Source organism: Aythya fuligula, chromosome 12 (assembly GCF_009819795.1).
Source record: "Aythya fuligula isolate bAytFul2 chromosome 12, bAytFul2.pri, whole genome shotgun sequence".
NCBI classification, from domain to species: domain Eukaryota; kingdom Metazoa; phylum Chordata; class Aves; order Anseriformes; family Anatidae; genus Aythya; species Aythya fuligula.
The window spans coordinates 7,234,526-7,250,401 of record NC_045570.1 but is presented as its reverse complement, the minus strand read 5'-3'; the positions used below and the strand labels follow the sequence as shown (position 1 = coordinate 7,250,401).

The 15,876-nt window shown below is 39.4% G+C and overlaps 1 protein-coding gene across 2 annotated transcripts in view; it reads left to right on the top strand.

Annotated features, from left to right (window-relative positions):
• LOC116494044 (dipeptidase 2-like) overlaps positions 1 to 15,344 on the top strand; it is a 45,833-nt gene extending 30,489 nt beyond the window's left edge. For both annotated transcript variants that reach the window (XM_032195748.1, XM_032195747.1), the window contains exons 2-11: positions 6,284 to 6,428; positions 7,186 to 7,312; positions 7,823 to 7,952; positions 8,231 to 8,372; positions 9,236 to 9,305; positions 9,614 to 9,790; positions 10,202 to 10,289; positions 10,940 to 11,015; positions 11,963 to 12,098; positions 13,227 to 15,344. In XM_032195748.1, the coding sequence (XP_032051639.1) occupies positions 6,295 to 6,428; positions 7,186 to 7,312; positions 7,823 to 7,952; positions 8,231 to 8,372; positions 9,236 to 9,305; positions 9,614 to 9,790; positions 10,202 to 10,289; positions 10,940 to 11,015; positions 11,963 to 12,098; positions 13,227 to 13,421 (1,275 nt within the window). In that variant the 5' untranslated portion in view covers positions 6,284 to 6,294 and the 3' untranslated portion in view covers positions 13,422 to 15,344. The remainder of the gene's footprint in view (positions 1 to 6,283; positions 6,429 to 7,185; positions 7,313 to 7,822; positions 7,953 to 8,230; positions 8,373 to 9,235; positions 9,306 to 9,613; positions 9,791 to 10,201; positions 10,290 to 10,939; positions 11,016 to 11,962; positions 12,099 to 13,226) is intronic.
• The last annotated feature ends 532 nt before the right edge of the window (positions 15,345 to 15,876 follow it).

Sequence of the window (15,876 nt, the reverse complement as noted above, 5' to 3'; positions counted from 1 at the left end):
CCAATTTTTTGACATTTTATTGTTTAGCATCTTACACACTTAGCTCTTAAGATCAAATATAGCATTTTCTAGATAAGAGAGAGAAAGATTTTTTTTTCTGTGGTAACCAAGTCTACATTTATGCTTTTTACATTTGAGGGCAACGTTTGTGGTTGTCACAAAGCAGAAAAGAAGCCACTTCGAACTGCTCTCTGTCCTTTTCAGTTCTGCAGAAGTGCTGTTTCACCAGAGCTTTTTGGATCTTACACTGTGTATATATTTCTGCTATTGTGTGGAAGCAAAGCTTCTCAAAGATTGCATACCCATTTAAGAAGGATTTCAGCAACAGTTGTGTTTTCAGTAATTGCTGTTCCTCCAAATCTTTCCTTTATGTGTCACCATCAGAAGATAACAGAAGTGTGCTCTCTCTTAGGCTTCAAAAATGTGGGCAGAACAAAAAACAAAACAAAACAAAAACCCAACAAAACAACTTGTGGTGTGTTTGAGAACACTCTCCTTTGAAAAACTGTCCATCATCATCTCTGCTGCAGGTTCATAATCGAGTGCGCTGCTTAGCCAGTGGTGAGGATAAACTCCACAGCAACGCAAGTATTCAGATAGGCTTTCTTGTGCTGAAGCAAGGTCATTACCTTCTGCAAGAGCAGTATTTCCCCAGCATTTACATCCATTATGGTCAAAATCAGTTTTTAAATCTCATTAATGCTCATCCTCCTGGCCTTTATGTCTCTCACTACTTTGTAGCATTATTTTTTGAATGCTGGATCCAAACATTTTAAAAATATTAGGAATATTTTAGATCTTGACAAAACCCTGCCAAAAAGAGTGATTCTGTCAGCAGTGAAGTCTGGAGGGGACTTGGCTCACACTGCTCCTGGCATGGAGAAGCACAGGGGCAGAGATGCTGGTTAACCAAGGGGCAGGAGCATGAGGCAGAGGGCCCAGAGGGGATGACTGTGAGGCAAACCATCCCTTTCAGCTGCAGCCTGCTGTCTCTAGCTTTGGAGCCTGCTATAGTGTGTACAGTTAGGAATGTGGCTGCAGAGGGAAACCCTGGAGGAGCTGTTTGCTCGAGTACATGTGAGGGTTCTGCTTTGCATTCTACGAAAGCAGCACTGTTGGATCCGACCAAGGGGAGACTGTTAACAGAGAAGCTGTCACCAGGCTACTCTCTTGGTGAAACACTTCTAGCTGATCCTTCCTCTGAGGTCAGTCAGCACTCTTCAACCAAAGCAAGGTTTGCCTGATAATGTGCGCTGTGATACAGTGCTATAGAAGTAGTTGGGAGGCTGTTCTGGCTTGTTATGTGTTTAGGAAGTTATATCATAGAAAGCAACCAATCTCCTGTACTTCAGGGGCAAAAAAGTCTTGCACACTGAGGTTATGTTGCTTCTGAAAAACCTGCAGTTCACCTGCGTAGCATGTGAAATGTCCAAGGATGCATTCATGTTCAAGGCTGAAAGCTAAGCACGACTTGATAAGTACTGTAATTACTCTACGGGGTTCCTCTTTCCCAGAAAGTCTGGGACGTATTATCCTGCTTGTTGCTTCCTCTTCCCTAGGGAACCTGACGTGCATTCAAACCATTACAGTATTTATTCCCCTTTTTTTGAGCAGTAAGTGAAACAACACCCTGTTCTCTCAGTGCTTGGGGGCGTTTCATTGTACCTCCACAAAGAGGAAAGGAACAGCATGTGGAAATCATAAATTGTAAACATTGCACTGGGACAGCACTGAGGAGGTTTCTGAGCAGATGAACAGCTAAACCTGACGTGGCTCTGAGCTGCTGACAGTGGAAGGACTTTTAAGAAAAAATATGGAAAGATTTGAAAGACTGACTTGATGACAAGAGGAATTTCAAAGTGATCCCTACCCTTTGTAAAAAACATACTGCACAGTCCGATGCATGTGTTCTTCCAGAAGCATGCTCACTATTTACATATGGCTAATCATGTTTAATTATTATTTCAGAGACAGGGAAAATCCAAGCTTTTGCTGGAAATCAGCAAGGAAGTTTTCACCAAGGGTCCCAGTCATCTTTTGGTGTTTGTGCTGTCTGCAATGAAGCTGCTACCATGATTTGAGGTAGTTAATTCAGAGCTACCCTGGTATTATCTACATGAGCTCCCAGCGTAACTGGGCCGTGCAGGGCATGAGCCTTCTTCATCTCTAGGCTGTTACTACCTTGAGCTGTGAGCCCTGTTTTATGGCACTTCTTACACTTGATCGGGCATAATAATGTAATGAACTCTGGTATCAATGTCAAGGCTGTCATTAAATGTTTTAATAAAGATTAAGATGGAAAATCATCAAATGGGTGAAAGGAACGCCATTCCTAACTGAGATTTGCTGCACTTAAATAGCAGCTGTTTACTAAATGCCCTGCACTGAGGTCTGTCCTGCTGCTGAAAAGGAGAAGAGAGGCCAGGCAGCGCTTGCCTGTAATTTCCGAAGATGGTAAATGACAGAGGCATGCAGTAAAGCTTTCCTTTTTTACTGTGAAACTTACCATTGAAATACATCTATTTTAAAAGAGCAACCCCCCCCCCTCCTTGTCCCAGCCTTATAAGGCAGATCTGGCCATCCCGCTGTTACGGGATGTCCTCCCTGACGTGGGAACACTCACTGCAAAGTCTGCTTTCTCAGCACTCGTGCTTTATTGATAGTAACTTCCTAGATGATTGTAAAGAGCTTGGAGAACATAAAGCAATTGTAAAAGCAAAATACAGGGAAGTAGCAAAGCTTCATTTCTGTAGTGAGCGTCTGCAAAGACTCTGTGCTCAGTCCAGCTCTTTTGGGACCACTGTTTAGTTTCTTCTGGGCTTTGTGCTGGTGGCTTTTCTAAGCTTGGTGCCCCCAAATTGCTGTGCCTACCCTGCGTGTAGAAGAATAGTGGGGATGGAAAGCAGTTATGCTTTTAATGGGAGGTGCAAAAGCAGATGGGGATCTTGAGGCATTTTAGCTCTGAAGTGTAATGTGGAGGAACAGATAACGCTGCATTTTGCACCACCCTCCTTATCTGTTCCCCAGCGTTTGTGTCTGTGTGTTGCAAGCCTGTGATATTTTGAGTAGCTGCAGTGGAGCTGAAAGTCAGCAGAAAATTTCTTCTGTGCTCGTTGTCCCTTGCAGTGGTACACGTATTTCTCCGGGACTGACCCTGGTCTGGGGGAGATTCAGCTGCGGTGCTGAACTCACAACTGGAGAGACATACGGCCCTATTTCAGTCCCTGGGGCAGCATCAGGAGGCTGCCTCTGGGTTTGTCCCAAGGGAACTAATGATACTTGCTTTACCTGCCCCAGGGCTCAGAGAGAGAAGCCTGGTCAGGGAAAGGAGCAGGGAGGCTGTAGGGCCTGTTTTACCTTACCTCCCCACTGCATGGCACCTTCCAGCTTCCTGCACCAGCTTAATTATAAGTCAACTTAAGAGAACCACTGCAGTTTTAAAGGCATCTAAGACTTCATTGTGGTCATGTTTATCTTTTATTTTTGGAAACTGCCTTCTTCCGTAAATGGATTTTATTGAAAATAAATGAGAGAAAGAAACCAAACAGCGGGTCCTAGTAGCACAGCAGGGCTCATAATCTGGACAAGGATTTCCCTGTTGCTAGATGTAATGTGTAAGACCACGTATCTTTGCAGTGCCTCATTTTTTGGCCAAATACATAAATATTCAATTTCCTCTAGTAAAAGTAAAAACAGAGGTCAACTTGTTCAGAACTGACACGGCTTAGTTGTTACCAATGGCAATTCAAATACTTGTCTTGTAAAGGCTGTGTTACACACACACAAGATAGAAAATTACTTTTCCAATATTTTTTCCCTGTATACAAGCATTAACCTGTGGCAATGAATAAAAGTGGAAAAGCTCCCTTTTACTCAGTTAGTGTGGGAGGAACACTTCCCTTGGTTATTCTGCAGGCATAAGAGGAATAAAAAGCTTCTTCCATCAGGTATGGTATGAATCCTGGACAAACCAAAGTGTTGCATGGGAGTCAGCTGTGCTCTGTCAAGGGGAAGCCTGAAAGGATCATCCCAGTCTTGAGAGGTCTGCTCCTCATCCTGATGCTAGGGGAAGTACTTTGGCCTGAAGGAAACCATTACCATGATAAAATCCAGATGCGCAGACTATGATGTAAATTGATTTCTACATTGTCCTAAGGGCCTAGCCAAAACCTCTTAAGTTTTGTACGTGAGAAGACACTTGATGGAGTCAATCATGCTTCTGCTATGTTTGTTGATGAATGAAGACTGCTAAGCATCCTCAAAGGGATGAATCAGTTTCTACAGCATTCTTCTCTGTGCAGAGTTAGACAGATCTCTTTACATCACAGGTACTGCCTGGGCCAATCCTTATGTAATGGGTTTCTCAGGAAAAACACTGGGTGGGTGGTATTACTTTATTATTATTATTATTATTATTATTTTTAACCTTAGGAATACAGCTCACCCTGTGTCATGTTTATACTGGATCTTCACTTCTGCCTACATACATGCTACTGTGTTTATTCAGCTGTCCTAGTGCTTCTTTTCTAGACAACTTCAGCATTGATTCTAAACCAGCTTCCCCTTCTACACTGCCTTTTGCCTAAGTTTTTATGCTCCCGCTGTTCTGAAGTACCACTTCCTGACAGATGGTCCCACATGTGAGTACCTTCCCAAATCCTGTGGAACAGAAAAGTCCTGAGCCAGTTTCTCCAAAGAGGAACCTCAGGAATTTTCCTCAATTACAGGACTTTTTAGAATAGCAGTTTACACCTTGCTGAACCCAAGGTGAGAGATCATTTCTTACTCTTACTTTTATTTTTGAATTTTTTACATAATGCTGATTTAGAGAGAAAATATGTGCAAAATGAATGACTTGTCATTTTAAAACTTTTTAATTATGCAACTTAATTAAACTTATACTGGCTTATTAAATCAAAATTCCTTTTATAGCATATTTACATTCTCTCAGACATAGGCAGGGCAAATAATCCAGTTAAACTTTTCTTTGATTTACACTCTGTGTATTGCAGGTGACAGGAAAACAGTGTAATGTATAGCCTGGAAACATAAGAATCTCAAGAACATGTTTTTTTCACTGTACTGTTTCTTAGTGCCCTGATTTCAAAATCTCTTTTGCCTTGTAATTTCATCATATCTTGGATATTTGCTATTTGTTTTTACCTCTGGGAACAAGAAATTCACAAAACAACCTTCATAATCAGCAAGAACAAAAACACTTCTCTGCTGCCAGAAGGTTTATAAACATGAACTTCACTGACTTATAGTGAATAATGAATGGAAAGTCAACTTTATTTTTCTTCTGTTGTCCTTTGGAAAAACTTGAGTACTGGCTGTACAATAGGAGCTGAACAATGCCCACTTGCTGAACTCCTTTGACTTGAAAGAATTAATAGGGCAAGTGTCTCTAGATTAGGATGTCACTCAAATAAGCAAAGGAGGTGACTGCTTCTCAACTTCATAGGTAATGTTGCCAGTAACTCTGAATGTGGGGAAAAACAACTCTCTTCCCTGCAAAGGTACTTTCACCTCCTAGCACATCTTACACTACTTTACACAGAACAGAAGGTAATTCTAACCTGTTTGTAAAATACTTTTTGTCCAACACATAGAAGGCTGTTGTATAAGTGCTTGAGTGCTATATTTAAAAAAGAACAGGGGGTACATTGATTACTCTTGAAGTTGTCATACCTATGATCTCATTAAAATAAAGTGACTCTGAAATTTGGCACATTCTGTACTTGTTAAAATATGAAAAATGTGTAGGGTTTCCATAGCTTTCTCTGGCACATACTCTGTGTTTTAACAATGAAGAGTTTACTCAGAAAGGAGAAGATTTTTGGAATTTCTCAAAAAATGTATCAGTGTTCATTTCAGCCTGAGGTTTCCCCAGTAATGGGAACAAACAAGTTAAAGCTGTTCCAATGGAGAAAACAATCTTGTTGCAGTGTTTTGGGAGGTGCACCCTCACCCTGCTAGCTCTGAATAAGATGGTTCCCTTCAGCAGTCAGTTGGTGGCAGCAGCAGTGTTTATGGAGTTATAGGTGCAAAACCACACTAGCCAGAGGTCTTCAAATCTTTCAGAAAAGGTAGCAGTCTTACACTTCCCATGGCTGCCTTCCCTTCTGTTCATTGGTCTTTCTTCCTACAAACTCACCCCAGCCTTACCAGAAAAGAGGGCATTTTGCCTCTGCTTATATTACTAAATCCACAATGTCTGCAGACTGGAAACTTACCTGTTTCATCATGTTCAGCAAATAATTGTGGTATCTCTTTGCTTTAGCAAACTTGAAAATGGAAATGAAGAGAAATCCAACAAAGTTGTTGCTATGGCTGATGTTCCTCTCCGATTCTGTGCCATTCACCTACGAGAAATCAATGAGAGAGCAAGCTATCAAGCTGATGCAAGATACGCGTTTAATCGATGGGTATATAAAATATGTTTGATTAAACCCTCTCAGTGAATCTTGATAAGTGAAGAGGAAATGCCACAGTGTGTTTGGATGAGTAGAAACAGCAGACTGTGCCTAGCACATAGCAGTTAGTTACCGTTGTACAGATTTGTCAGCGAGAAGGAATTTCAGTTCACTGGGTGCATACTGTAGGACTAGGTTACTCTAAATGCCTTTGTGATTTTCTGGTCAGGTTTCACCACTTAATTATTGTTTCCCTTTTCATGGTGTCCTTTCCTTAATTTAATGGCATCTTTGGCAGCCATGACTTGTTTCAGAGCTAGAAGCCAGACACCATGCTTTGAAAGGTTACCCTTGCAACTTGAAGGAATGCTGCCTGTGGTGAATGTGTTTTGACCTGGGAGGAGAAACACTGACTATTTCTAACACAGGCAGCACTGATTGTTCTACCATGAGTATTTGCTTCTAAGGAGCATGGTGAATGATCTTAGTTCTTCTATTCCTTCAGAAATAATAGGGAGAAAAATAGATATAGAATCACAACAGCTATAAAAGTGGGAAAAGCAAAAGGGATTCTTGCTGTCCTGATTAGACAGAGCTTTAAGAAAAAAAAAGATCTTTTGTGAAAGGAAGGAGACATTTAAGTATATGTTACAGCAAAGATTATTGGCAGTTAATTGTCTGAGAGACTAAGAAGAGTTAAAGAAATGACATTTGTATTAGAAGGTAACAGCATATTTCTATCACAAGCCTTACTTGTTTTCTCTTCTAGCCACAACGACTTTGTACTACGGCTGAGAATATTTTACCAAAATAGACTCAGCAAGGTCAACTTAAGAGAGATCAACAAGACCCATACAAACCTTGCAAAACTTGAGGCTGGTTATGTGGGAGCTCAGGTACGTACTGTCATGGCAATAAGACTGTCTGAGAACACAATTTTACACTTGCCTCACTCCCTTCCCAATCACAGAAGTATTAGTGGCCTTGGTTTTGGCTTTTGCTATTGAAAGATAAAAAACAAAATGAAACGGAAAAGCCACAGACACTTTTTCAGGACATTTGTGTTGCAAATATTTGTGTTTTATAAGCCAGGTACCCTTAACCAAAACAGCAGTTGTTGTTTTGTGATAAATGAATTAAAGTAAACATACATCTGCTTTCCTGCCTGCACTTCTGCCTAGAATAGTTGAACGTGTCAAGAGGCCTTAACCATGTCTGGAGTAGATGATTTAAGGCAAGAGCATAATGCTTCCTTTGGGGGGGGGGGGGGGGGAAACTGCAGTGGCAACTCCCTTGTAAACTGTAGGAAATTATTTTGGTAGTACTCAGAAACTTCACTATTAGCAAATTGCAGCTTCCATGTTGGAACAGAAGTTATCTAGTTTACTTGTCAATGTCTCTTTCAGTTTTGGTCAGTGTATGTTCTTTGCAGCGCTCAGAATAAGGATGCTGTGCGTCTGACGTTAGAGCAAATTGATGTTGTCAAGAGGATGTGTAACAGCTATGAAGAGCTTGAACTTGTGACGACTTCCCAAGGTGATACACTTTCTTGTAACAGAATATTTTTACTGGGGTTTCTGGAGGTATATGCAAAAGAGAGAAAACTGGAAGCAAGCAAACAGTATCCTGGTTTAAAGAGTAACTTCAGTTTTTCTACTGAACTACAATATCTGACTGTGCACAGTCATGGCCCGCTGCAGCCATGAGATAATTTGCCGTATAAACACACCTCCCATCTTACAAAAATGTCAGTAGTACTGCTTGCAGTTTGCAATAACTGTTGTTGCTCAGTGGTGCTGGCTTCTTGTTTCCAGGTATCTCTGACAGTAAGAAGATTGCATGTTTGATTGGAATCGAAGGTGGTCACTCCATTGACAGCAGTTTGGCGACACTGAGGATGTATTATGACCTGGGCGTTCGTTACATGACCTTAACACATTCCTGCAATACACCTTGGTAACTGATGTGCCTGTGTTTATGTGACCATATAATACAAAGCGGTGGCAATTCCAAGATGAGGAAAGTATGGATTCAGACAGTTCACCTGTGCTGTACTCATTCCAAACCAAGTCAACAGTGACAGGTTTGGGGGGTAAATCACTTGGGAGACTGAAGGATCTGTTATGTAGCGCTTGTTACACTGACAGTTTGGGAACTTTTAAACTTCGTTAGCAACAGAAAGATTGGAAAATTGCCTCCCACTTTGCTTTACTAGAGAGGCTACATAGGTCAAAATAGGCAACAACAAACAAAAGAAAATGCTATGATGTGGCTCAAAGATGGTAAATGCTATCTAAGAACTTGGCAGTCAGAAGCCTTTAACACTGTCCTCTCTGGCCAGCTCAGGACAGGTCCAATGTGTGGCTACAGAGATGAGTACTCAGTTCCTCTCTCAGAGTGTTAGCACTTACTCTTTGTTGGATTGACAAACTTCCTTTGTATTGACTAAGGCAAAATAGAATTGTATGCAGAAAGGACTGAAAATCTAGCTTTCTGTCTATCAGGTAAAGGACATTTCAGTTTATCTTTGTTTTCCAATGAAGGTTTGTTTAATTGGAAAATTTTTGACAAGTGTCTCTTTGCTTGTCTTGCATTACTTCACAAATATGCAGCAGTCTGAAACCTGAAGACATATGATCCACAAAATAGTTATGATTATACAGAGCACTGTTTGAACAAGATCCTTATTATGCAGTTCATTATCCTTAAATTTGGCTAAGTGATAGGACTTTTATTGTGTATAGCATAAGACGTTTCAGGTGCTGATATCATAGTTTCCAGAATGATATGATGTTTCTTCTCTCACTTCCCTTTTTAAGGTCTGAATCTTCATCTAAAGGAATACACAACTTTTATCCTAGTGTTACTGGTCTGACTGCTTTTGGCCAAGTAAGGATCTCTTTTTGAGTGATAATCTAAGCAATCTCTTATGCAACTAACAACTTCTGACCTTATCTTTTTTCAAAGATTTTCAAAGAACAAAGATTTCAAAGGTTTGAGCATGTGATGGTATGCTAACTAATTGTGAGTGAATAAATCACTATTAATTTAATAGGTAAATAGAAATCCATAAAGACGCAGTGTGATTATAACTAGCTGACAGCTGCAGAATTTATTTATCTGCTTACATACATCAGCTAAACAGTTTCCTTTAAGGAAATGTAATACTGACACTGTTGTCTGTAAATCTGTTTTAGGAAGTGGTAAAGGAAATGAATCGCCTGGGTATGCTGATAGATTTATCTCATACCTCATATTCCACAGCAAAAGATGCACTACATATCTCAAAAGCACCAGTAATTTTCAGCCATTCTGCTGCATTTTCTGTTTGTAATCATTCGAGAAATGTTCCTGATGATATCCTCCAGCAACTGGTGAGTGTTGTTTAAAAACTTGCTAGTCTGAAGCAAATTTTTGCATGCATATCAGAGTGTTTACTTTTGATTCTCTCATCTCTGAATTGGATTTATAAGCAGATCCCTGAGCAGCAAGTTACATGATCACTTCTGAGATATTTTCTTTTGGTTGTGTTTTGTCTTTGGCTACAAACACTTTGGAATTCTGGTTGAATTTCCTTGATGTAGCCACTGGGCTTCTGCTGATCCAGGCCACATGAGGATGTAATGAATTCAGGGTAAAGCATAAAGGCAAAGCCTTGTGTTGCCATCTAAACTTTGACATATAGTGTTGTTGTGCTCACTGGTGGATGGATAGGGAACGATCTATATAAGGTACCCATGAAGTTTGCAGGGCACGCTCATCACTTGTCTCTTCCTATCTTTCAGAAAAGGAACAGGGGAATTATCATGGTGACTTTCAATGCAGATGTACTGGCCTGTGGCAGAGAAGTTGTTAATATTTCTACCCTCGCAGGTTTGAAGTTAATATATTCTGATTTTTGTGGGTGGCTTCTAAGAATTTCCTGTTGTCTGCATCATTTTTCAGACTGTGTAAATTATACTACTTGCTTATTTCCTTCTCCACATTGACCCAGCTCTGAGTCATTTTGGAGCTAATATTCATTACACAATAACAAGAGGACAAAGTGCATAGTTTGAGGAACTGATGCACCGAAATAAAGAACAATTAATCCCAAAGTAATTGTTCCTTTCTAGAAAACACCTTAAACTTTTCTAATTAAGAGTGCAAAACATTGCTATTTAATGGTAAAGAAAATTCTGTTGGCATATGTGGGTTATTTGTTGGAAATTAACGTGCTGTAATGATCATGTCTTTTTCTTTGTTTACATCTCATTTGTGTAGATGTTATTTTGAAGATTGCTACCTGATGCACTCAGTGGCAGAAAATATCCAGATAACCACCTGTAATTATCCTGAATACATCAATTGGATTATTAAAATTTAAGCTATATTATCAGGATGCCTTTTGACTTATTTAAAAAAATATATATTTTATTATGAATCCATGATTGAGAACAGTAGCCTGGAACCAATATGTCTGAACTGGATTATTCCTACTTGTCTTGTGCTTAGATGTTGCCTTCTTTGGTATTTTCTTTTAGATCATTTTGACTACATAAAGAAAATTGCAGGTCCAGAATCAATAGGAATTGGTGGTGACTACGATGGAGTGGAACGGTTGGTAACATCATATATACATTGACTTTTGACCCCTAGATTGTAAGGGGTTTGACATTCTTTGGGGCAGAAGAAGGCAGACGAAGAAGAGTTGTAGCAAGTTGTTTTGTGATGAGCGCTCTAAAACAGGCTTTGGGAAAGAATGGCATAATTCATTTTTAGAACTCTGTGATGGAGTACTCTAAATGTGGAAACTAGTCCCAACATCCTGTGAACTCTGCAAATGTGTCTCTAGGCAGTGGTTTCTGCATACAGAAATGATGATGGAGGGTACCTTCTTCCAGAAAACAATGATGAATTACAGTAAAGCTGCTTCATCCTTCAGATGGTAAATGTGTTAGCCCAGGACTGCTGTAAAACTCTTTCCTCTGCTGTTACTTTCTAGTGGGGAAAGCCCGAAGTGCTTTGGGGCTGTGAAACCACTCCTGCTTTCTGGGCTTGGACAGCTATCCTTGGCATATGTTTGAGGAAAGCAGATCATGGAACAGCCTACAACGTAAACTCTCTCCTGTTCAGTCCTGGGCAAATGTTACATTACAGCACAGAAAATAAATGCATATTGTGTTATTGGGTGGCATTTACTGGTATAACCCTTAGCCTTTTTTGATTTTTATTTATTCTGAATCTTCACTTACTCTTTTTTTTTTTTTTTTGGTTTGTTTGCTCCATGCTGTTGTCCTTCCTGCATGTAAGTGCATCTTCATACGTAGTTTAGTTTTGCTAATGAGATACTCTGTGCAGAAAAAGCATCGTGTCCCATTCCTTCTGATTATGTCAGTTGGATTCATCATTTTTTTGACTTCTCAGAGGAAGAAGTGGGTCCCAAATGAGCTCATTCTAAAAGTGAATGTGTGCAAAAGACTGATTAAAAAAAAAAATAAATCTTTTTCTACATATTTTCAGTGAGTGACCTGTGCTGAATGTTCTTGTGTGACTCTTGCCAACAGTTTCCCTGAGGGACTGGAAGACGTTTCTAAATACCCTTATTTGATTGAGGAACTTCTTAGAAGAGGATGGAGCGAAACTGAACTAAAAGCGGTCTTAAGGGAGAACTTCCTGCGTGTCTTCAGGGAAGTGGAAAAGGTAAGATTAAAAACTAAACTGAATCTTGATTCTTACTAAAGGGGAGAAAGAAAATGCTGGTGTCTTGCTTTTTTTATGCGCAATGAGAGAGCTATGAGGGAGCTTAAGCACTCAATGCATTAATTCCAAATGCCAGGAAAGAAACAAAGAAGTCAAGGGAATATTAGCAAAATAAAAGAAAGTGAGAGAGAGTGGACAGAACTCTGTGTTGCTTTTTTTCTCTCCACAGTAATCTGATAAATACACATCGTTGACTTCTAAATGGAATCACTTCACGGTTTAGATAAGCTGCGGATATTCCAGCGTCACAGCCCTTGCTCCAGCTGTGTTCGCTGGTGCAGTAAGGAATGCTGACTGCTGCAAATCCATTGAATTCTTGTCATGGGATCAGGCTCCTATCCAAAGGGCTCTTGCCATGACTAGAACACTAACAAATTGTAAACATAACATCTAGATCGCAACAAACTTTACGTGTGAATGACAGAAAGTAGTGGAGAAGGATGAGAGTGGAGCGGAGGGATGAAGAGAGACTGTATGACAGTAAGGATACCCTAAACAGAACCTTATAGGCAACAAATGTATATAGGTCATATATGTTTCCAGTTGCCTTTTTAGGATATGTTAGAGGAATAGAAATAGGGAATTTTTGTTTCAGTCATTCTGCCAACATATCTACCTAATGCTGAGTTGCACACATGGCAGACTGACATTATAAAGAAGCTGACATTCATCACACCTAATCAATCTGTGAGATTTAGTAATTATCTTTCTTCTAAATTAGAGAGGTTTGAGCTCTGTTTTAAGATTGTGAGCTGACTTCAGGGAAGAATGCTCATGAGTTGTTTTTTTAAAAGGTTTTCCAGTTAATGCATTCAAACGTAACAGGAGCCGAGACAAAGAACAGCCTGTGACTTGTGCTATAATTTATCTGTAACTAATTCTGGGAAAAACTTCACTGGAATGCAAACATGAGGATAATGGTGTTGCTTTCCCCAAGTTCAGTTGTGTTTTTTTTGCAATACAGTTTGACTCTGTTCACTTGACATGGCATTGAATTTACCAGCTACATAAAGCTTTTTGCTGTTATGCCAGTCTTGCTTTCAGGTGCAACCTTTTGCATTTTTCTAGGTGCGGAACTCCAGTGGTCTAATGGATGTAGGCGAGAGTGAAATCCTGCACAAAGAAGTACAAAATTCCTGTCGCCTAGACCTACATAATTATCGGATTGAGACAATCAGTTCTTTTGGATTTTCTTCTGTGGCACAGTCTTTTAGTCTGACACTTGTAATTGTACCGTATTTAATATTGTATTATGGATCATAAAGTTTATGGAGCCTGGAGAGAGAAAGAGATGGAGTAACCTGCAATACCACTAGTATCTTTTTTGGGGGTTGTTAATGTAGAGCTCTGCTAAAATATTTTGTGTAAGTTCTAAACTTTTACCCACATACTTGAAAGTTAATGTAGACTTTAAGTCTTGTGGCAAAAGCATTTAGGCTTTGAAGTGGTAAATTCTTTGTCATCTCAGCCAAGTCAGGACCAGCACTGTAAATGGAAAGTATTCACACTTAATGAATAAATCCTCTAATACATGACTTGTGTTTTTGGTACCCATGTTGTGGCAGTTGATGTAAATACCAGGGTCAGTCCAGAATCAGCAGATCTACACAGGAATGAGAGAATGCGACTAAGACATTAAGACATCTGTAGTGGGATGTTTTCAGATATTACTTCTTTTCACGTGATGCAGCTTTCGTCATCAGTCAGTGGCTTGGTCAGAGAAGACACCTCCACTCTGGTATGTGTAGAGTAGTGGTTGTGTGTGATTTGTGTGTGTGTATGTGTTCTAGACAACAAACTGGATGATATGACTATTTGAATTCATTTCTCATGCCTGCCACTAGCTCTAGGCATCTGTTTTGCAATACTAAACTCTTATTTTTGAACCTTGACCAGGACAATGGGCAACTGGAGAGTTTATGAAGGGAGAAGGTAGGTGTCTTATATTCAGGTGTCAGCAAAATAAAGGAACAGATGTCCAGATAGTGCTGTAGATATCCTTGTATAATTTGGGAACTGCTGTTTGCTGCATGTTCATGGAGTTAGAACATGAGTAAGCCAGGCCAAAGCAGGAATTCTGGCTACTCAGAGAGTAAGATATTGTTCTGTTATTTTTACTGCAGTATCAAAAGCAAAGAAGTATTTAAATAAAATTTTATCCATGCTAAAATCAGACCATCATCAAAAGATTAAAAAACATGAGATTAGAAAGAAATCTTTGGAACTTGTTTTCAAGTCCACAAGGTATGTGAGGTTAGCAGCTCCTGTTTTACAGAAGAGAATTGTCCTTGTGCAAAAGGCCTATTCTTGGCAGGTTCTCAAGGCTCAAAGCTGGAATTTTAATCAAATAGTCTGAGATTCATCATGAAATTATAAGATGGCAGCACTAAATCTCTGTAGGATCATTTCCCACCTCTTGCTTGTAAATACCATCTCATGATACTTGTTAATTTATCTTGTGATACATGTTTTTATTTACTGATGGAACATCTGCATAATATAACCTTAATATAAATTAAAGTCCTGTATTCTAACACACAAGTTATTTAGCAATTGAAAGATAATGCCAAGCAGAAACAGAATGGAAACAACAAGTCAGTTGTTCTCCAGAGTCACCTGAGATTGTTCCTGCCATCCATTCCTGCTTTTCGTCTGCAAGTTGGGTTTCTGGAGGAAGACAGGTCCTTTTATTGCTTCAAAATGAAGCTTCATTAGCTCTTCTGAGAAGGTGGTCACCTTGATGAGCATATTCTTAATAGGCTCTAAGCCATGTTGAATATTCTAATGCATACAAGCCAAGTTTTTAAAAGCAGTTTCTCAACAAATATTGAGCCCAGTTATAGAGATACAGTAGAGAATTACAGCACTAGTCTTGCCTTCCTGATACTGCCTAACTGGCATCAGAACTTGTTTTGTAAGTGCACGATACTGGTAAAATGAAGAATGGAATAGATATTTGCAGATATTTACTTCTTATCATCAGTTTACTTCTCATCAGTTCTTCTACTAATAGCTTCATATGCTGTTAGAAAACTGCCATCCATGGTCTCTTTTCACAAAATTAGTACCATTATATTAAGTTTAATGCATATTTAAAATGTAAGATGCTTCTTTATTCCTTTCAGACTTATAATTTTTAGTGTGTTGCCACATTCCTGCCTAATTTGTACTTTCCTTTGATATCATAGCATGGATTTAATATACATTCCTCTTCTTTAAGATATGGATAGTATTTTTACATTACTCTATTTTACTATGCTATAGATATTTGTAGTTTACTTCCTTGTTTTATTTGTAGTGTATTGCACTTATTCTGGATTGCTTTGTATAATGTGTAATTTGTAATCTTGTGGCAAAATATATACATGAAATTTAAATAAAATATTGATTAAAAATGTCTAGATACTGGTGTAATCTCACAAAACAATGTAATGTTCATAACTGCAGGAAACCCTGAAATAACCGTGCAACTTTGCTGCAAAGGAAGGCCACGGTATTGTGAGGCCTCTGAGGTGTGCTCCGCATCGGAAGATAGCTCTTCCATGATAGGCAGGAGAAAGTCAGGTAGGTTCAGCCCTGAAGCATCCCAGATGTAGGCAGTCAGCTTCATCTTTGTTCAAATGCAGCCTAACCTGGAGAGAAGTCTGAGCAGGTACTTAGGAAGACAGAAGGAGGGTAACTCAAAGTCATTGCAGCAAGTCCATGATGACAGTGTTTC